Source organism: Aedes albopictus, chromosome 3 (assembly GCF_035046485.1).
Source record: "Aedes albopictus strain Foshan chromosome 3, AalbF5, whole genome shotgun sequence".
Lineage (NCBI taxonomy): Eukaryota > Metazoa > Arthropoda > Insecta > Diptera > Culicidae > Aedes > Aedes albopictus.
Window position 1 is genome coordinate 99656244 of NC_085138.1, and position 23928 is coordinate 99680171.

At 38.2% G+C, this 23928-nt stretch overlaps 1 protein-coding gene across 1 annotated transcript in view; it reads left to right on the top strand.

Moving 5' to 3' along the window:
• LOC109410900 (uncharacterized) overlaps positions 1 to 23928 on the top strand; it is a 325034-nt gene that overhangs the window by 70529 nt on the left and 230577 nt on the right. Inside the window, exon 2 of the mRNA XM_062857398.1 lies at positions 5035 to 5186. Coding sequence (XP_062713382.1) covers positions 5035 to 5186 — 152 coding nt within the window. The remainder of the gene's footprint in view (positions 1 to 5034; positions 5187 to 23928) is intronic.

A 23928-nucleotide genomic window follows, 5' to 3' on the forward strand; every position in this document is an offset into this window, starting at 1 on the left:
CTATTATTTTCAGTACTTTTACCTCTTATCACAAACAAACCAATATCACATTTTGATCGTCAGTACCGTAAACTGGGGTCAAATTGATCTCCGGGTCGAAATTGATCAGACGTTTTTCAGTTAGATAAAGCATACCGTCAAATGGGGTAACTTGCAACACTTTTCGACTTTGAAGCAATATCACAAAAAATCTGAACATTCTAAACATCCTGTAAAGCATCGTGTACGCTAATTACCCCGAGTAGAATGCTATGCAGTACTCGATTTACCAAAATACTTTGCCACCTAATCACGAGGTGCGAAATACATGCTTGTTGCAAGTTTCCCCATCTGTGGGGTAACTTGCAACACAGGACATGAAGCTAAGTTAGCTATCATTATACAGCACCAACATTCTAGTGCTTAGTCGTATTGTATATTTTTGATGTAATGCATGAAAAAATGCATTGGAAAGATGTAAACTAACCAATTGACATATCATTTTTCATGAAAGGGTTGATAGCTATTGTAAGCGAGAGTATATCGGTTAACAACAGGTCTCACGTCCCTCAAATATAAAACATATATGGATCTCGTGACTTGGTATTCATTACAAAATGTCAACTATTGTCATTTCTTGAAAAAAATAGAGTGAGTCATCTTTAAGTAGTTTTCAGTTAGAAGTGATGTTTGGCAATTTCAGCTAAAATAACCTGATTGAAACACACCTATTCAACTTTGTAAATATCAAAATCGCTTATTTGAGTATTCAGCTGAAATAATTTACTCCAAATAGGTTCAGAATTTATGTTGCTGATTGTTTCAATGCGTCCATAAACTAAATTGAACTTTTAACAAGATGAAACATGAATAAAACTTCAAAATATTGTATTTCCTAACAATACTGGACGGCCACGTGCAAAAATGGAAAAAAATGAGTTGTCATTTGAAAATGAACGCGTTACGTAATCAATGAATGATCCATTTCGGTTATTTCTGTCAAAATTATCGAAAAATGAAGATGAATAATTGAAGATTTAGTCAAATTCAACTGTTGCAAGTTACCCCATAATGGTTGTCGAATTTTATAATGATTTTTTACATTACTTAGTTGATAAGTTTATCAACCTTTTATCGTTCAGCTAGGCTTACTATTAGGTACCCTAACTGCAAGCAAGGTCATCAGACTTATCGCACTTACCGTAGGGGAGAAGTGAAGTACGATTTTCATACTTGTTTTTATGACATAAAATGAGCAAACCGTTTTAACAGTGTAGCTAAACAAAAAACAAATAAATAAAACTAATTTTTCCACTGAATCAATCTTTTATACTCATAATCTCTATAAACGGAATACTAGGGCATACTAGTTTTCATTATTATTTGAAAATACTTCACATTTAGTGTATGTCATCGTGTTGCAAGTTACACCGCTGTTGCAAGTAACCCCGTTTGACGGTACTTTAAACAGTTTCCTTTGAAGTGTCGATTAGTATATGATTCCAGCAGCACTATACTTGAAAGGAAACTATTTGAAGTATGCTTTATATTACTGAAAAACGTCTGCTCAATTTCGATCCGGAGATCAATTTGACCCCGGTTTACGGTACTTGAACTCTGCTCGGGTAGGAACTGGGACTAAAACTAAAAAGCCACCCAACTATTAAACCTCCAACTAGCGGGTCCCGACTGTATTTAAATCCTGTAAACCATACTTGACACCTAAATGTAGGTAAGTTTTCTAACGAAGTGAAAAACTAAAGTTGTGTCTACTTAATACATCACTGGATAGTTATTACAGCAGTTTCTAATCTCACATTTTTTCAGTATTCATGCCAACTATTGACCAATCCAAATGTGTTAGTGATTGGATTTTAAATTCCTTTCGTTGAGAATTGGCGAAAACTGTCTTTTTTTTGTTCTCTAGAAGATGGATTTCATGCATTAGGTTTCGTAAGACTTTTTTTTAAATATTGTTTTTGTGAAACGAACCTAGTGTGATGGTTATAACACGTGACGCTAACGTCGAGGACGAAGGATCGAATCCCAATCCCGACAAACTCGCAAAATGTGAGTTCTTTTTCGGAAGGACTAAGATCTCGTTAACCCTAAAAGGGATACCTTCATGGCATCAGTTTCGTCACCTCGCTGAGTGTGTTCCATCAAAGACGAGCTCTGAAAGGCGCCTGGGGTCCAATGGACCCCAGGTATCCCTTTTAGGGTTAATACATATTACAAACTTCTTCTAAGAACTCAATCGAAAATTTAACTCACTGCTTCGTTCAAGACAGTTTAAAAAATTGAGCCTGCTTTCAAAAGCTAACATATTACAGAAACGAAATACTTTCATTATTTCATATCCTTCCGATTATTATGTTGGGAGGTATGGCGTTCAGTTTTTGGAGAATAACTCAAAAACAGATTCCTAAGCAGCGATTATTGCACTTTATAGTGAAGCCATTTTTGCAAAACAAATTATTAAACGACAGTTTTAACAGCATTTTTCAGCAAGGAGCAAATCATAATCTGAATGAATTAGTGTGATTTCGATGGAAGAAAGGGAAAATAAAGATGGGCTTTCTTCAGCTGATAAGACCTATCGTTAAGTGATTCTAATATGTAGCATACTGATTTTTTTACTACTCGGAAGGTTATTTTTATTGATATGTGGGTCATCGTTTATATGGAAAAATGAAAAATTCAATGGTATCCCATCAGATCAAAGCTTTTTTTGATCCCATTTCAGGACCCAAATGAGTGTGCAGAATTTGGGCACGATCGGTTATGTCTACGTTTTGCGCATCGCGTTTGAAGTTTGTATGGGGTTTTACATGGGAAAACTCACTTTTTTGCATTTCTCTCATAACAAGTTCGAATTTTTCTAAAACCGTGTAACTGATAAAGTGAAAATATAGCCTAGGGTGTCCTGAAAAACTTTGTCGAAGACCGCGAAGTGATCTGATGCTTATGAAAAAAGTTATAGCGTTGGCATTGCTTGGCGAAACAGCATGATTTTGTTGCTATTGTTATTCCTTTACATGTTAAAACATAAACAGATGTATGCGGGCCCATATAGCCGAGGCGGTAAACGCACGGGTATTCAGCATGACCATGCTGAGGGTGACGGGTTCGATTCCCGGTCGGTCCAGGATCTTTTCGTAAAGGAAATTTCCTTGACTTCCTTGGGCATAGAGTATCTTCGTGCCTGCCACACGATATACACATGCAAAATGGTCATTGGCAGAGGAAGCTCTCAGTTAATAACTGTGGAAGTGCTCATAGAACACTAAGCTGAGAAGCAGGCTTTGTCCCAGTGAGGACGTTACGCCAAGAAGAGAGAGAGAGGATGTATGCGGTTCGTTGGTTATAACTATTTTCACAAGCATCGGATCGCTTTGCGGTCTTCGACAAAGTTTTTCAGAACATCCTAGGCTATCATTTTACAGTATCTGCTAAAAACTTTCAGACAAACTTTTTCAACTTATGGGTAAAATGCAAAAAAGTGTGTTTTCCCATACAGAATCCCATACAAATTTCAATTGCAATGCGCAAAGTGTAGACGCAACCGATCATGCTCAAATTTTGCACAGATACTCAGGACCCGAAACGGCACCAAAAAAGCTTTGACCTGAGAAAACGGTTCCGATGACCCACACTAATGTATATTTTATCAGAAAAATGTTATTTTGCAAAAAAGAGTACAATTGGGCTCATTTCACCAAAAAGAATAATACGCCCAATTTTTTTCTGAAAAAGAGTACATGTACTCTAAAAAGAGTAAGTCTGGTAACCCTATAGCTAAGTACGAATCAAGAAGTGTCGTTTGAGCAGGGTAAGATGGTACATATAAGTGAATTGATTTCCAAATGCTTGCAAACACACTTTGGAGATTTCAATTGTTTCTGCATTATGAACCATTGTGCGATGAATTGGATCCGTACGGTAGGAAAAAGCAGTCATCCGACAACGTTAATTGAATTTCCTCGCTTATCGATGGTGGTGGCACCGGGCTGTGGGGGCGGAGTGAACTTACCAGCAATTTATATCTATTTTTACAATGGCCAGAGTGAACTGCGGCCGTACTCTCTCTCTCTAGAGTCGGTTATAATTCCCAAGTGCCTAAAGTTGTTTACTCCCGCATCGTTCCCCGCTTGCGCTGCACCTCGTCCGCTAAAATCAATATTATCTTTCAAAAGATCTACAAACATCCGGTACGGAACCGATCCGTGCGGCACGAGTTTCTGCTATCCTCGTCATCGTCGTGCCAATATCATTATCGTTATCAGATCCGTCGCCTTCGCCGTCGCCGGGTGGGGGTCGAAAAGTGCTTGTCTGTGGGAAAATTTTCCCGTCCAGTAGAGTTGAAGCGAGGGCAGCATGATGGAACTTTTCCATTACCAGTCCAAATCCGTGCCGCATCTCAGCTCAACCAAATGGCTATCGGTTCATAGCTCGACTGCTGGATTTGGACAAACTCGGAAGATAACAAAACTCTGTACTCTCAGTTAGAAAGCAAAACATTCAAACTATTGCTAGATACTCTCCTACCCCAAAATTGGCACTGTTCTCACTCCCACATTTCAACGCCATGCCAATTGAATTATCACATTTTAGTGGATTAGGCAAAACCAACCATCCGCGAAGAAAACGATGATGCTGAGCAAAGAAGATCTGTCGTCATGGCCGTCGTCGTTACCAAGTAATGAACTCTGACACAGCCCACAGCCCCACAGCAGGGGAGGAACAGACCCCAGCCATCTCTTAGCTCTTAGAGGCATGCAGACCGTCATCGAGCCCTGGTCCTGGCCCGTGCTCGTCATGCTGAGTTTGAGAACAACTTGAGAAACGTCTAGCAAAAATCCACTCCATTAGATAATCTCAATAGGATTTGTCGGAATGAGTCAGCGTCATTTGAAGATTTGGATTTTTTTCTTCTTCTTGCGGCAGCAGCTGCGTCTGTCAGCACTACTAGTGTCTCGTCGCGTCGTCCCTCTAAATAAGCCGGAAAAGAAAGCACCAACTCACGCCAATTTTCCTCGAATTTTCCCGTTACAGTTCGGCCGCTGATGGTGAAGCTGCAGGGAAAGAACCGGCCGCTGTCGGCCAATCACACCTACGACCTGGTGTGCGAGGTTCACGGATCCCGACCGGCGCCGATCGTCACCTGGTGGAAGGGAAGCACCCAGATGAAGGGTCATCAGGAGACGGTGAGTTGGATTTTTTCATTTTTCTTGTTTTATTTAGTTTTACACGTTTATGAAGGGAAATTGCGTGGAAGATGATTTTTCTGCTGGCATGACAGTAGCAATTTCACTGGGATTGAATTTTCAGAACTTTTTCAATGGATTGATGGAAAAAACAGAATGGGTGTTTCCATGGCTCCATTTGTTACTGTTTTTTTTTTGTCACAAACAGTAACAAATCGAACCCTTGAAAACGGATCCCGAACTGATTAAGGACAAACGTCTTGAAATCCCGCTTCAACAGTGCATCAGAACTTCAGACGCACAAATCTCAAAAAGCAAGCTTCAAACAACAGTGCATTTTATTATTCTGTTCTTGCTCACTTGTAATAAGCTTAATATAAGAAGATCAGATGCGCTAGTTTTCTTTACGGAAAGATTTGTGCCCTCGAAATCGCGAGTAGGTGCCAAAGTCGGCCATTGTGGCGGGCATTTTGGGATTCTAACAAGTCTGTCCTTAAAACGCCTGGAAAGAGTCAAACAACTCGTTTCGAATTTCCAACAAAACATGTAAGCTATTTATCTACCAAAGTGCAATATATCGTAATAGTCGAAACCCAATAGGAAAATTGCTATATGATCTCCTTAAAATTCGAGAAATAATTATTGAAAGTACCGTAAACCGGGGTCAAATGGATCTTCGGGTCCAATTTGATCAAATGTTTTCCGTTAGACAAGGCATGCTTGAAAGAGCTTATTTGCAAATATTGTTTAGAATCTGATTCCAACAACACGAAACTTAAATGGAAACTATTTAACCCGTAAACATCCGTAATGATCTTCTTTTGGTAGAAATGCAATAATTTCTAAGGGACCATCCATAAACGACGTGGTTACATAGCTGCAGTTCTGTCATGAATAAAAATCAGCAAGATACTCAAGGTGCTCAAATTTCTGCGCATCCTATTCTTGTACGTCCCCCTTCACATCTCTCCATACATAATTTTTTATATTTTTTTTGTGATTACCTCGGAAGGGGCATACATGCAGGATTTTTTTTATTTTGAATATATTCCTTTCTATGCATTGTTCTCCTCGGCCACCTCCAGGGACACCACCAAATTCTTCTTTAAGGATTCTCTTAGAATCAGTAAAATATCAATTTTATCAATGAAGATTTTTGAAAGATTTCCTAGAATGATTTCAGCAAGGATTGTTCCGAAGATTCCTGCAGGTATCCCTTTAGAATGCATTTCTTTGCATTTCTTTGAAAATATCTCCAGGGAATCCTAAATATTTTCTTCAGGAATTCCTCCGGGAATTTTCCTTTGATTTTTTCTTGTGGTCTTTCTGAGTTTTTCTTTTCTAAGTTTTTCTGCGGAAGTTTCTGAAAAAGTTTCAAAAAGATTTATATTGAAACAAGTCCACGGGTTCCTCCGAAGTTCCATCAGAAATTCCTATTGAAATCCCATTTTACTAAAAGAATCCTTCTGTAAAAAAATCCGTCAATGCTTTACTTATTCGAAAGAGTTCCTTTAGGAATATTATCAATGTTTCATTCGACGTTTTTTGTATATCTCCAGAAGTTCATCTAGAATTTTCTCTGAAAATTCCTCTTGGATTTTTTCCAGAAGATTCTTCAGGAATCTCTTTCAAAATTTCCTTAGAAATGCACGAGATAGTTTTTGCCACAGATTCGGATATTTATGCTGATTTTTCTGAATTTTCTTTAAGAAATTCAGAATTTTTTACAGGAATTGTTTCAGAGTTTATTGTTGGAATATCTCCAGAGACCTCTTAAGATATTACTTCATATAATCAGGGATGCTCTCAGCCATTTGTTTCAAAATTTTTCTAAAGGTTTCCCAAGAGATGCATCTGGAAGTTTCTCCAGGTATTCACTTCCTTTTGTAGAAATTAACCCAGAATCTGTTCTTAGGCATTTTCTAGAAAATTTTATTCCACCAGGAATTCTTTTTTTAGATAATTCCCGAAAATATGTATGTTGTTCTTTAATCTCTTCACTAGTTCTCTAAAGAATTCCTCCAGGATTGTCTTCAGAAATTTATCTAGATGTATCTATCCCTTTAGAAATGGTATGTGAAGTTCTTTAAAAAAAAAAAACCCAGATGTATGTCCAGGAATTCTTCCTTGGAATTTTCCAGGAAATTCTGCCGGAATGCTCCAAAAATTATTGAGGGATCTCTAAAAGAATTCCATCTGAACCTGTGACTGCAATTTCTACAAGGATTTCTGTAAACTTTTTTTTTCTCGCAGGCATTGAATCAAGGACTCCTTAAGAGATAACTTCAGAAATTATCATCCAGGAATCTTTCCAGAAAATTTCCTAGATTTTTTTTTTTGGAATTTCTAAAGGTATCACCAAGAGTTTTAACCCTCTAATACCCAAGTTTTTGATTTTGATCTAAATATCATTTCTCGTCATCTAAAATCGATTAAAACATGTTTTGGAAGATGATTTTTTTAATTCTCGATTTCGTGAATTTCAGTTTTTGATTTTTCTAATTTTTATTTTTGAACATCCCCACACTTTTATATTTTTCCTGTAAGCCAATTAGGGAAACGGATTTTTTGAGATGAAAACATTTTAAGGTTTTATGATTATTGTTGAAATATTATTATTTTAAATTTTTTTTCGCAGAAAATTTTATTTTCCGTGTAATTTTAAGGGAAATAATTCTAGAGTGTATTCGATTCCCTTAAACTGTTAAAGAAGGATAGAATTTGGGAAAAATTTAAAATATGTTAATTGTAGCGATTGAATACAAAATAAACAATGATTTCTAAAAGGTGACTAAAACATCAATTTTTCAATGATTTTTTAAAAATATAAATACGCTTTAAAATACACCAAAAACCATTTTGAGATATACAGAACAGTCCTAAATATCAGCCAAAAATATTAGAAAAAAAAGATTTTCTACGAAACAAAAATTACAAATATGCTCAAACTACCCAACTAACATTTTTGCTGTATAAGAGCTTAAGCGAGCTTTCTTCCAAGAGCGTTTGCTCCTTAAGCTGTTACGCAGCTACTTTTGTTAGTAGGGTATACCCCATCTAAGGCGGGATTGGGTATTAGAGGGTTAAAAGGGATTCCTTCAGACAATTTTTCAGGCATTTTTTTTTTAGCTGTATTAACGAGATTTTTAGCCCTAGGCTAGTTCATCTCGGGACCCACGCTTTACTTCCCTTCCGAAGGAAGAACTCACATTTTTGCGAGTTTGTCGGGAGTGGGATTCGAACCCAATTCAGGCATTTCTTTAAGAATTCCTTAAAATAAACTTAACAGAAATAACTTACACAGATCGAAAAACCCTAATTAATCCACCTAGCGGTGATGTTCCCTTTCTCGTGCCTTCGAGAAACCATCTCAACCAAACTAAACCAACTTAAAATTCCTTAAGCAAGCTTCCATCTCGAATTGTTGGCCCCCATCTAGAATTCAGGTCGTCATTTTGGACTCCGGACATTTCCACCCTACCAAATAGACCCATATTTCATGGTTTTTGAGCCAAAAACACCATAAAATAGCTGCCATCTTGAATTGTGGGCCGCCATTTTTGAACCACCATCTTGGATATTCTGATCACAATTTTTGGACTCTATATTCCCGTATTGCAAGCCTAAAACTCCTTGAAACATCCGCCATCTTGAACTTTGGGTCGCCATTTTGAATTTTAGGCCACCATCTTGTATATTCTAGTCGCCCTTTTTGGCCTCCGGACATCGGACATCTATGCCAAATAAAACCATATTGTATGGTTTTAGAACCGAAAACTCCTTAAGTGCTGCCATCTTGAATGTTGCGCCGCCATCTTGGATTTGGGACCACCATCTTGCATATTCTGGTGCCAATTTTGGACTTCGGACATCTCCATACCAAATCTACCCATACTACATGACTTTAGAGCCAAAAACTGCTTAAAGCAACCTCCATTTTCAACTTTGGTCCGCCATATTACCATCATATCATATGTACCCCAGAAAAGAACGTGTCCCTGCAGCCGACCTACTGGCCATATGGATTTTGGGCCACCATCTTGGATATTCTGCTTCCCATTTTTAACTCCGGGCATCTTACCCATACTAAACATACGCATACTGCATGGTTTTGGAGCCTTAAATTGCTGAAAAAATCATCTACCACTTCTAGTTGTGAGCCGCCATCTTGGATTTTAGCTCACCATCTTGATTTTTTGGCCGACACCATTATTTTGTGGTTTCCATTGATGATTTCCACATAGAATTCGGCAACCATGCCAGAGTTTACAAAATTTGGCGCAATTTGATGTGTCGCATGACAGAATTTGATTCAGTTTTATATATGACCAGTTCACCGATGCTGGTCCGGATCACTAAAATGGCCATAACTCCGGTACGCCTTGACCGATCCGAACCATTTTCAATAGCAAACAATGCGGTAAAATTTCGGTTCGATTCGAGCAATAATCCGTAAAATCGGCAATTGGGAAGTGCCTTAAATACAGATACGCCATACATACAGATATCATCTTTATTCGTCTAATTGAGTTGATTGGTATATGTGACTCGACTCTCCGAGCCTTCTATCGAAAATTCGTTTTTTTGATTTTTTGAGTGAACATATAGTCTTTCAGTACACTTTGGTGTACGAGAAAGGCGAAAAGATTGTAAACTTCTGTGATATATGCACAGAACGCACATAAACGGCCAATTTGTAATAGGGTGCGATGCAAATACCCATCATACCATATGGAGCAGTACAGATATTAATAAAAGAGGTGAGGATCTCCTGAATTACATTTCGTCTAATAACATAGACACATGCAATAAAGGGAATTCTCCAGCTTTTGCTAGTGCTATTCGACAGGAAGTTTTAGATCTTACACTTTGTAGCTATCTGCTATCAGATAAGATCGCAAACTGGCATGTTTCTGATGAGGAATCATTGTCAGATCACAAACATATCAGGTTCGATTATAAAGCCGGATCAAATTTAATTGAAAGCTATAGAAACCCAAAGAAAACTAACTGGGTCCTCTACAGATTTTTGTTAATAAATGGAAATTCATGTAAGGGTGAGCAAAAAGTCTTAAAAAAGAAAATGGTAGTTTTACTGTTGATTTTTCTGAAACATTGGAAGTAATGATGAGAACTCACTTCCCAGGGTCGATTCCTTATTCGGATGAAGAACAGGACTCAGATAAGGCAAGACATGCGTGGTCGACCAATGCCTATCAAAAAGCTTGTGAAATCTTCACGCCATCGAGGGTCGAATGGGCATTGAGTTATTTTTAACCTTTCAAATCTGCCGGGAAAGATGGAATTTTCCCAGCTTTACTTCAACATGGAAAAGAGGCGATTTGTCCGCTCTTAACCGAAATATTCAGAGCCAGTATTACTTAAGCTTACATACATACCTAAGGCGTGGCGTAAGGTTCGTGTTGTTTCTATCCCAAAAGCTGGCAAACGGGACAAAACAACTCCAAAAGCCTTCAGACCCATAAGCCTTTCTTGTGTTCTGTTAAAGACCATGAAGAAAATAATGGATGACTTTGTCAAGTCTACCAGCTTAGTAGAAATGTCTCTAAGAAAATCTCATTTTGCTTATCAAACAGTCAAATCTACCATAACAGCGCTACAGTCGCTAGTCAGCAAAATTGAGAAATCGTTTCAAGCCAAGGAAATAGCCGTGGTTGCTTTTCTCGACAATGAAGGAGCATTCGATACCGCATCCTACAGCTCAATGCGTTCAGCAACGGAAGCAAGGGGCTTGGATAAATGTATTATTGAATAGATAATATCGATGCTTAGAGATCGAGAGATCCCTTCCGTTCTTGGAGGTGCGCAACTATCAGTAAGATCTGAGAAGGGCTGTCCTCAAGGAGGAGTACTATCGCCCTTATTGTGGTCTTTGGTAGTGGACGAACTCCTTAAAAAACTCATCAATCAAAGCTTTGAGGTTATTGGATACGCAGATGATGTAGCTATTCTGAAAATATGACGACACGATATCTAGCCGGCTACAATTTGGGGTAAACAGGTATAATATGCCCCCCCTAAGCAGAAATGGCAATATATCTAAAATTTGCGCCTTATTCCATCTATTGTCCACTGCAAAACGTTGTTTCTAAAGTCAGTGAAGTGTTGCATGAGAACTTTACCTCTGGAGGGACAGCTATGGAAGCTTTGAAACGTTTTCCGAAAACGTTCTAAAATTTACCTTATCAAAACAAACGGGGCAATACGCCCCATCAAAAGAAAAACGTCCAGCCCCGTAATAAAACTGTACCAGGGGATAATTCTACCACATGCTTATCCTAGGAGGGACTTGTGAAAAGGCACTGCATAAAAGTTGCAAAATAACATAAGCGAACAGAACTAGCTTCGTTTACAATGAAGCCAGCTTGCAAGAGGTAAAATATTACGCCAAAAGCCTCGATTTCAGACTTTTTGATTTTTATTGCTTTTTTATACCAATCACCTAACGGACCAGCTTGATGGCAATTAATCATCAATATTTAAGATTTCCAATCGATCCCGCATGCAAAAAGCGCTTGAATCGCTAGAAAATGAAGAGGGGCGTTTTGCCCCGGTGGGGCGTATTATACCCTTTTACCCTGCGTTGAATGTTACCATCAAATGGTGCCCAGAGGAGGGATTAACCCATATCCGCCCAGCGTCCTATTTATAGGACAGATGCCCCGAACGCCCAGCGTCCTATAAATATGACAGTCCTTTTGATGTGAATATCTCCAGAATTATGCAAAATTTTAGAATACTTTCTTCAGAGAAGACGCTCTCCACACCCGTACCTTGCTCATAGTGAACAATATAGTTTGTGACTGGTTCACTAAGTGGCGTAAACGATACTGCAAAGATTACATATTGTCACGATCTATGAGCTACATTTCCAATGCGAAAATAATTTATTTCCCTGGAATATTGACAATAATTAATGATTTATAGTTCATTTCTTCGGCAGAGTTGTTTCTCAATACATACAAAAGTCAATGTATGTATGATTGTATGTTTATATGCTTGCATGTTTGTATGTTTGTATGTTTGTCTATTTGTATGTTGATATGTATGTACGTATGTATATATGTATCAATGTACCGGCATAGCTCTGGAATGCGTCAAGAAATTTCAATCAAATTTGGCATACACATTCCTTAGGATGTGGATGTGGTAGTAGGGTTATTGGAATTCAAGATGGCGGCTTAGGTTCCAAGATGGCGGTCGAAACTCCATAATATACGATTTTTAACGGCAATGCTGCTTCGGATACTATGCAATATGAGTATCTATCGATCGGGCTTCTTAAGTAGAATATCCGACGCCATTTTGAAATCCAATATGGTGGACCATATCTAAGATGGCGACCACGGAATGGTAGTTTGATATGTAATACCATGCAATATGGGTATCTATCGATCGGGCTTGATGAGTAGAAGTCAAAAATCGATATTTAACGCCATTTTTAAATCCAAGATGGCGGACCATAATCCAAGATGGCGGCCACGGAATGAGAGTTTGAGCTATGATACTATGCAATGTGGGTATCTATCGATCGGGCTTCAATAGTAGAGCTCAAAAACGAATATCCGACGGCATTTTGAAATACAAGATGGCGGATCATATCCAAGATGGCGGCCACGAAATGGTAGTTTGAGCTATAATACCATGCAATATGCGTATCTATCGATCGGGTTTGATGAGTAGAAGTCAAAAATCGATATTTGACCCTATTTTTAAATCCAAGATGGCGGACCATATCAAAGATGGCAACCATGGAATGGTAGTTTGAGCTATGATACCATGCAATATGGGTATCTATCGATCAGGATTGATGTGTATGGTAGGGTAGTGGGTAGGGTAAACGGTGGAGAAGGCGGTCTGGTAGAGGGTTTAGGTGAAGGATGCAGTAGAGAGAGTGGAGTAGAAGGTTAGGGTAGACGGTAGGGAAGTGGGTAGGATAGAGAGGGTTGAGGGTGCGAAACGGTTAGGGTAGAGAGTAGGGTAGAAGGTACGATTAAAGATACCTTCAGGAATTCTTTCCAGGATTTCTTCAGGTTTCCTTTCGAGAATCTTCCCAGGTTTATTCCAAGGATTCCTTCAGATATTGCTTCCGAGATCGCTGTGATTCTTTTAGTTATTCTTTTCTGCATTCCTTCTGGGATTTGTGCTGGAATTCTTTCAGAGATTCCTTCCCGGATTTCTGCTGTGACTCTTTAAGGGATTCCTCTCGAAAGAAAAGTATGAAAAAATATAGATTTCCTCCGGGATTTTTTTCAGGCAATCCTAGATCATAGAGACATCTTCTATGGTTCTTACAGGAATACCTGCTCAGCTTCTGACCGGCAGGACCAGAAGTCATCAGGAATCATGATCATCTCTCTAAGAATTCCATCAGGTATTCTTTACAGGATTCCTTCACGAAAAACTTCTGAGTTTTCTGCCAGAATTGCTTTAGAAAATCCTGAAAGAATTCTTTCAGAAATTTTAACCACCGTTCTTTCATGAAATTACTTTACAGATTCATTTTAGTATGCTTTCAAAGTTTTCTGGTGAAACATATTCAGAGAATCCTAATGGAATTCTTGCTACGAGCCGGAATCCTTGCCCGGAATTTATACAACAATTCCTCCCGGGATTTCTCCTGTGATTATTTCGGGGATTCCTATCAAGCTTTCAGCTGCGATTCCCTCAGAATTCTACCAGATATGCCTCTCAGAATTCCTTCAGTAAATCCTCTCGGGATTCCTTCAGGGATTTCTACCGGGAATGTTCTTCCCCCCAGCGTTATGTTTTTCAGACTTTTGTACGAAATTCTAAATTGCAATTGGTAGACCGAATAAAATTAATTTTTTCTGTGGTTGTAACATTGATAGTGCCCAGACTAGCACCATTAAACCCACATATTGTTCACGAATAAAAAATCATGGAGTAGTGCAAACATAAGTGGAGAGGCCGTGTAGAGTATATCTGATTGAAATTTTATATCAAAACATGGAATGGTGATGAACCTGGGCATGTTAGTGGAATACCTGTAAGTACGAGACACCGAAGACGACTAAGTTGAGGTCGAAATACGTATCTGTCAAAGGATATAAATTAAAAGGAACAGTATTTAACACGGCTTTCTTTTAAAAACATGCAACATTTCTGAAAAGTTTGCGTATGGTGAGTACGTAAAGAGAGTTTGTGGGGTACTAAAGGAAAAACTCAATTACTTTATTAGAAATCATTATCTGTGTAAAATCTAACTTCTACAGTATTTTACCGTTTGGTTATGCTACACATAGTGAGCACGCTTAATTTGATTTGTTACAAAAAAAAAAAAATTGAGAAATGTTGAACACTGCAGTCGAGACTACATGAAATTACAAGGACCATACATTGCATACTTTTAGGCGTTTATCGGGTTATATTTCTGCCCCAATTTAAAAGTTCTTTTTCTATTCTTTTTGAGTGTTTATCATCTCTCTCACTTGTTTAGAGCTGTATTGTATCTATACAGATCAGAATATAACGATAGCGTAGAAGTTGTGCTGAAATAGAGCTCGAGAAAATTATCAGATATTGAAGACCTACAATGAATAATTTTTTTGGAACTACACCAAAGACTTCCATTTTTTTCGTCAAATCATGTTTATTTTATTGGAACTTGACCTTTGATAACAAATTTATTTGAAGATTTGAATTGTGAGACACCTTGGGCGTTAACGAGTTAAACGTTAACCCTTCAAAAACTGTAATTGTACCTTTTACTAGAAGGTTAAAAATAAATCTTACTGAACGTTCTTAAGATGGAGTTCAGATTAGTTCTCAGAAGAAGTTAAACATCTTGGGGTAACTTTGGACAAAAGACTGAATTGGAATTCTCATTAAACAATGTTTTAACCAAGGGTACCAATGCCCTTTGGGTCTGCAGCAAAGCCTTAGGAAAAACCTGGGGTCTTAGACCCAACATGATTCATTGGATCTATGCTGCAATCACAGACAAACAGACGTAACTCTCAGAGGAAATTCATCAAAAACTTTTGCCCGGTGTCATTTTCATAAGCATACTGCCACCTGTTGGTAGAACCACGCGCGACACTGTCGACCATGATGGATTTCGATTTGACGTTTTGCTGACACGTACACTACTATACAAATTGCTTGTAATTTTCGTTTGCAACATTCAGCAACGTGTAGTGTACAAAGCGATCGTTTGGTGGAACGATCGCGCAAATCAAATGAAATTTGAATTGATCGTTAAATGCATGCGCCAAGCCGTTTTGAAGAGTGTTACGTCTGTTCGTCTATGCTATGATGTTCCCTTCAAAGTGGTGAAACCATGTCGCTATGTTTGGGATGCTGGTGGGCCAAACTTACGTCCAGGTTCTATTGTATTTTACTGATGGGTCCAAGATGGGAGAAAATACTGGAGCTGGTGTTTTTGGCCCTGGTATCAGTAAAGCTATACCAATGGGATGCAGTCCCACTGAATTTCAAGCGGAAATTCAAGCCATTCTAGAGTGTGTCAACATTTGTCTGAAAAGAAATTATAGGTTTGCCAAGATCTGTATTTTTTCGGACAGTCAGGCGGCTCTAACCCGACTAGAAGATTCTAACCAAAATATAACATAAAGCCTGTATCCGAAATAATCGGGACACAGAAATACAACTGTAACTCTGCAATAGATACATTAAAACTGCTCAAATTTAGCCTAAGAACATCTTAATATGTGTTCATTTCACCTACGAAATTTCATGTGAATCGGTGCAGTACTTTTTGTTGTAGCAATGAAAAAGTAGAATGTGCGCCATTGAATTTTGTACAGCCCCTAGTTTTGCTTGTCAGCACTGTAACTTTTGAATTTGGCAAAGGAAATGGCTGAAATTTTGAACACAAACCTCTCAATCTACATTTATTGCATGGGCAAAATTTCAAAAAAATCGATGCAATACCAACAATTTCATAGTCGAAACATGTATTGGGACTGAACGTGATTTTAGCCCCTCAGAGAGCAATTAGTCAGCATCCTTTATTGTTTCGATTGTACTATTGAAAGTACTATACCAATAATCATCAAATTTTGCAGGCATAATAAACACGTAATCAGCTACCTTCTGCGAAAATTTCATGAAAATTGGCTGAGAAATTGAAAAGTTATGCATAGACAAACATCGCACATGAAAAACACGAAAAATTTTCACTAACTCACACCCCTATCAACACCAGAAGTTTTCAAACCAATTGATCAAAGCTGATGAAATTTTGCAAGGAAGTGTCTTTATAAGTACCATAACTGCTAACGAAATTTCATAATAATCATCACAGAACTTTGAGCTGTAGCGTAAAACAACCATCTATTATGCGAATGAAAATTGGTCGTGATTGTACAAAATACTTAAAACCACGTCTGTTTGTTTTTCATCCACAGTTAAAAGTAATGCATCGATTTTTATGAAATTTAGCACAAATAATAAACATATACCAAAGAGTTCTCAGTCAATTTTGCGGCCAATTTTACCGATTCATTCCAGAGCTACAGCCGTACATCTGTGTCCCGATTATTGCGGATACAGGCTTTAATTATAACAAACCATGATATGTATAACTTATTGTGATATAATCATGTTTAACATCATTGGTGTTTGAAAATATTATAACTCAATTGTATCATATTATGTTGCAAATGTTGTTCAATAACTCGTTGTGAAATAATTTAGTTCTGATTGTTTAACATTCAAAACATAATTTTACACAATTGTATCAAAATATGATAGAAACTAGTTTTCTTGAAGCTGAAATTTATATCAGACTAGCTGTCCCGGCAAACGTCGTATTGCCTGCCTACTGTGTTTTTTGACGTACAGCTATTTAGGGACGTCCCCCGCAAAGTCATCTGTATGGGAGCCCCCCGTTCCAGAGACCGGAGAGGTCTCACACCAAGCTAAGAACCTTCCCCGGCCCCAACAGCACCCACATACAAAATTTCACGCCGATCTGTTCAGTAGTTTCCGAATCCATAGCGGTCAGACAGACAGACAGACAGACAGACAGACAGACAGACAGACAGACAGACAGACAGACAGACAGACAGACAGACAGACAGACAGACAGACAGACAGACAGACAGAAATTCATTTTTATATATATATAGATTGTGTTATAATTTTGTTCTGATTATAACAAAATAGGTTATTATTTTGCTTAGACCGGTGTACTTTTTGTTACAGCTTTAGTTATTTTAACATCATCCTACATCTAGTTTATAACAAAATAAGTTATAGAAAAAAATTATATCATCATAACACATTATGTTATAAACTTGATATATTTTTCTAGTCGGGGTGTAACATCCTATAAGTCCACGGAGTATGGTTCTGTAAAGAACAAGGCGAACGGTTTTGTAAACGTGTTCAAGGTCGTCCAATAACTTCCGCAAGTAAAATACTGAAGCTCTACTAGCGTAATCAATCAATTGTTGTTACATTACTGATACGGTGTAATATCATACAGATTTATAGAACACGGTTCTAAAGATATGTAGCTTTCAAACATGTTCTAGGTTATCCAAGAACTTCCGCGAGTAAAGGTCTTGAGGTCTACAAGTGCAATAATGAAATGTTGTTACATTACTGATGCGGTGTTATCCTACATTTCTGTAGAGTCTTCATTTCCAAGGATGTTGTAGGTCATCCAAGTACTCTCGCGATCTAAAGAGCGTGGTTGATGGGTTGTTATTACATTACTAATACGATACAACACTCTACAGGGCCATGAAAATATTTTTGTGGAGTACTGACTTCAAAAGATGTTTCTAGGCTATCAAAGAACTCTCGCGAAAAGGAAGAAGTCCCAATGAAGATAGTTTACTAGAGCACTCGTTTCCATGAGCTAGAGCATCCTCCAAATACTCTTGCAAATATAGATTTAAGATCTACAACCGTGCATTACTGATGCGAAGCGTCATCCTACAGACCTATGTATGAAAGACAGTTTTGTAGAATAATGATTTACAAAGATGTTTTAGGTCACCCAAGTACTATCGCGAATAGTCTTAAGAATGGTCTTAAGATCTATAAACGCAATGGGTTAACTTAATTATATCTAGTCACGAGCTAACCTGAATAAATAATTGATTTTGTCGATTGTTGGGCATCGAGAACAGTCTAGAAAGACCTACCATCGTTACCAGGTATTTTCTTGGAGAACATCTTTCTCCACCATGCTTTGTCCTAAACAGTCCTTTACACCCCAAAATATCCTCTGAAATCTTCCTTGGATGCAGTATGCACTCATGCTCCCCATAACCCATCCCCCCTTCCTCACTAACCCTCAGAATCAATCGTTAATACTACCCCTCTCTTTCCACTTCAACTCTCTAAAACAAATCTCGAATATCTGAAGATGAGGATATCTATCTATCTTCTATATAAATAAAAATGGAATGGTGATTGTATGTCACAAATAGGCTCGGGAACGGGTCAACAGATCTGCAAAATTCTTTCACTGTTGCGTTCGTACGGAAAAATAATTGCAAAAATCGACCGGGAAAGCAATAAAAACGGGAAAATTTGAAACTTCATTTTTCGGAGCATTTTTCCACCGACCTGCATGTCAAAAACGCAGTAGGCAGGCAGTACGACGTTTGCCGGGACAGCTAGTTTTTAATATTTTAAGATTTTCCTCATGGTATTTTTTACACGGTTCCTCCAATTAACACGGTTTTTACACGGTTTCGTGAATTTACACGGTACGTATCCCCCGTGTTTTAAAAAAATACTGCAGTGTTCAGTGTATTCGATTTCCAATGCTATAAGCTTATTGTTTCCGTCTGATGAGAAATTCGCAAAGGTAAGTTTGAATATCTGTTATTATTGCCTAACTACCGTCTGATATGACGGGAATTAGCGCATATGATGAAGTAGACTTCTACCCTATTAATTCTTTGTTCGGTCCATTTCGATTCAATAATGTAACAGACGAGCACTAAACTGAAACTCTGCAATCAAACCCATTCGGAGAACATCGTTATTAGTCGCCAAATTCACTTCTTTTAAAGTCCAAAGAAGCGTAATAACGATACGACGGTTAATATTTCCGCAATACCCTGTCAAGCGTGCTCTAGTTCTAGTGACACGTTTTCCGAAAAAAAAAAGAAACCCTTAGCTGGTCGTTGGTTTGAGTTCGCTGTTGTTGTGGCAGTTGCCATTGATAAATTCATGGTTGTTGTTATTATTATTGGACAAAATTTGCATACAAATTGCATCGTCGATAGACACATGTATGAATTGAAGTGAACCAAACACCTATATCGCCTAGCGTTCATATCGGACATCGGGTTTCGCTCGTATCGTGACGGGCTTAGATTGGAAGCCCTGATAACAGGATGATACCTACCTATAGAAGAGCATATGAGGTGGAAATTTTCAACGGAAGCTCCGCAGATAAACAACAGTTAGTTTTTGGTCGTTCACGTGCGGAAGGTACGTAAATATTTGTGCGTTGTTTGTTGGAAGTAGTTGATGAGAGTCAAATTGATCGAGAGGTTTCTCGGTGAGTAAAACCGTCAATGAAGTTTTTTTGTGTCATGTATTATGCTTTGTTCATCATCTTGCTTCTTAGCTTAGTGTTCCATGAGCACTTCCACTGTTATTAACTGGGAGCTTTCTATGCCAACGCAAAATGGTCCAACTGGACATTGTAATCTTGGAATCGTTTTTTATACAACATCAATAATAAACGAGATAAATTAATCAATTAATTTATCGAACTCTTAACAACTGCAACATAACACTTCCCACGGTACAAATTGATTGCAGAAACCAATAGCCTCATATCAATTTCTCCCCCAACTCCATAATTAAAATCAATCGCATTACCAATTGCAATGAATCTGACCTCAGCAGATCGGAGAATACCCTGCCGTTGTTGTTGTTGTTTTTGCGAAAGTATAGGTAGCTAGGTAACTGTTGCGCTCGTCGTGTGTGGTTTCGGTTGACTTGTCATACCGCGGAATTGGGAGGTGATATTCAGTGCTCATTACCCGAAAAGGGCTATCATTTTGTGGAAATGGATCCGTCGTGTCAGCTACGCCATATAGGGGTGGTGGGGGTAAAGTGGACAAGGTACAGTTTCATGGCTTTTATTGTTTTTCAAAATGTTTCAACGATTAGAGCTTATGCCTAAGCATGAATCATTATACTTTTGCTGATCTTGAACATTAAAATCAAATAAACCTCTTCAAGATGACAAAAACTTCAAAATTCACGTGAAAAATCGGAAATGATGTAAAATCTGCTTATAATTGCTAAGCTTTTCTCGAAGGTTATTTTCAAATTATTACAAGTTTTAAACCCAAAACCAATAAAGTCCACATAGAAGAATATATTTGACCGAAAAAAAAATTAAAGTTTTGTAAACAAAAAAGTTTTGGAAATAATTTTAACAAAATCAGACCGTGGGGGTAAAATGGACAATCGGTTCAAATTTCACCAAAATTTCAGTTTTTTTTTTTTTTGAAAACTTCAGAATCATCAGCCGTTATTCCTATCGTGAGACAGTTGAAGTAAAAAGTTATTAAAAAATATTTTATATCAACAAAATATAACTTTCATCCAAAATAGTGCTTGTTTTTTACACTATTTTTACCGGAATTCTTTAAGTGTGTTTTAAAGTTTGTATTAAAAGTTTAAAAACAACAAAATAAAGGTATCGTATGAAATTTGATAGTTTGTATTTAAAAACATAGAAACAATATTCTGTTATATAACTTTTGACGACTTGTTCATTTTACCCCATCGATTGTCCATTTTACCCCCACCAATTGTTTTCACGCTATTTTGATGCACGATTTGGTAAAGGAAATAATCAAAGAAAACAATATTTTTTAAATGCATCCCCTTACAAGATTTCTAGAGTATATCATTACCTTCCATGTTACTCGGAAAAGCAGATGGATTTTGCCGCATTTCCACGGGAAACGACCAAAATGCTTAGGTTGTCCACTTTACCCCCACCACCCCTAACCAACTCGCATCGACTGTTGCGCCTTGCCGCATTCCTGTGAAGTTCAGTTGTTGAACTATGGGGCGGTTAGTTGTTACGGCGCAAAAACCAGAATGTGATGACTGCGAAACGGTGGTGTAGTTCTATGGCATTTCGCGATAATTATGAGTACACGTGCGATGTATGTATACAGTGTATACAATAATGTTGTTGTAATTCAAGTCACCAGGCTACTATTGCGAGGATTGGAATAACTTAATCTAATCTAATCTAATCTAACACACACGCAGCCAGTACGAGAAAGCATCCTGGAAAATAATTGGGTTAGATTATGCCCAATTATTTTTCTTGTCAATATTGATACTTGCAGCATATCAGAGATATGTTACAAACATCAAAGCGGCCAGGCCTACTGCGTTGTGTTTGCCGCAAAGATGATTCTTTGAATTGTCTCGAGTTCAAATATATGTACTACTAATAAGTAGAATTAAACATCGAAACAATTCTTGAATCTACAGGGGAGGAGGGATGCGTGGACATACCGTACCAAACGCTCCGTTTGAATTTTAAGAAAAGCAATATATAATACATGTAATTAGAACAAAAATACATAAGTTACCTGTGTTGCTCCTGAAAATGAAATCAAATATATGTAAAATAGGTACAAAATTAATGCCATTACACCCCAATTATGACACAATAGAATAAACTCAATTTACAACAGCTTAAGACTTTAAAATACTCTGTGTAAGTAAAATAAATCTGATTGCGCTGCTGATTTTCTCCTTCGGCTTGAACGATATCATCTTCTCCATGGTTACGATCACTAAATAGCAGCAAACAACTACGATACCCACAACTCGCCCCTACATAAAGTGTGCGTATATGCATTGTATTTTTTAGAAATTTTCACTATGCACTTGATTTTTTTCTTCCGTGGTCATCAGCGAATCAAATATAAATAACTTCCGATAAAAACAAGACGTGAAACGCCAAAAAAACACGCAAATTTTTGATAAAATGACCACACCGAGTTTACCGTAACTCTTGGTACACTTCTTAAAGCAAAATTTCAACACAACTCCCAATAAGCATCTTCAAGGCACTCTTCACTCGAAGAAGTTCGTCCAAATATGAAAGAGCAGCTTCGTCCCGGTCTTATTCCTAGAACCGTTAGCCAAAGGTGTCACTAGTGACGATATCACCAATGCTAGTTCACAGAAACTCAAATAACGCTGGAGAACTTCAGAACTATGTTACAATAATAATTAAGTTGAAAACTAATTCACTAAAAATACACCGAACGCGAAACTTTTTTTCGAATCGAAATTTTTTTCTTGCGAGGATTGGAATAACTTATTCGATAAATTAAATAAACATTTATTGATGGTTTCATTTACACAAGCAAGCATTGTTTCAGCGAATACATTATAACCAAGCCAAATAATCTTCATCGTGACTGATAAATATCTCCTCTAGTTTACAGACATAAAAGGGCGAAGGGTCTTCCAGCAGCAGTTTATATGTGCAGCTCAAAGCGAAAAAAGGATTTTATTAGACCAGGGGTTCTCAAACTTTTTCAGCTTGCGACCCACTTTTGATTGTTATTGAATTCGGTGACCCACCAGTTGACTTTTTGAATAAAAACATTTAATCCCGTTCATAGATTTTGATAAACCAACGTTACATAGCATAAAACATAAACATTTTAAATTTTACTTTAAACAAGCTGTCCCGGCAAACGTCGTACTGCCTACCTACTGTGTTTCTGACATGCAACTCTGTGGAAAAATGTCCCACAAAACGGAATTTCAAACTTTTTCGTTTTTTTTTTTCATTTCATTTCATTTATTTAGTTCACATCAAATTCATGATAATACTGAATCAACAATATACCGCCATAATACTCGATTTGCAGCTGCAGCTCTCCATCCTCGATCACGCCCAACACTCGCCAGATCACGCTCCATCTGGTCCGCCCATCGTGCTCTCTGCGCTCCACGCCTTCTTGTACCAACCGGATGGTTAGCAAACACCAATTTTTCAGGGTTGTTGTCCGGCATTCTTGCAACATGCCCTGCCCATCGTATCCTTCCGGCTTTGGCCACTTTCTGGATGCTGGGTTCGCCGTAGAGTGCAGCGAGCTCGTGGTTCATCCTTCTCCGCCACACACCGTTCTCCTGCACACCGCCGGAGATCGTTCTTAGCACGCGTCGCTCGAAAACTCCGAGTGCTTGCAGGTCCTCCTCGAGCATCGTCCATGTCTCGTGTCCGTAGAGAACCACCGGTCTTATTAACGTCTTGTACATGGTACATTTGGTGCGGGGTGAATCTTTTTTGACCGCAGTTTCTTCTGGAGCCCATAGTAGGCACGACTTCCACTGATGATGCCCCTTCGTATTTCACGGCTCACGTTATTGTCAGCCGTTAGCAAGGAACCGAGGTAGACGAATTCTTCTACCACCTCGAAAGTATCCCCGTCTATCGTAACATTGCTGCCAGGGCTTGTCCTGTCTCGCTCAGTCCCACCTACCAGCATGTACTTTGTCTTAGCCGCATTCACCACCAGTCCGACCTTTGCTGCTTCACGTTTCAGGCGGGTGTACTGTTCTGCCACCGTTCCAAATGTTCTAGCAGTAATATCCATGTCATCCGCAAAACAGACAAGTTGGCTGGATTTCGTGAAGATCGTACCCCGGCTGTTGAGCCCGGCTCGTCGCATAACACCTTCCAGAGCGATGTTGAAGAGTAGGC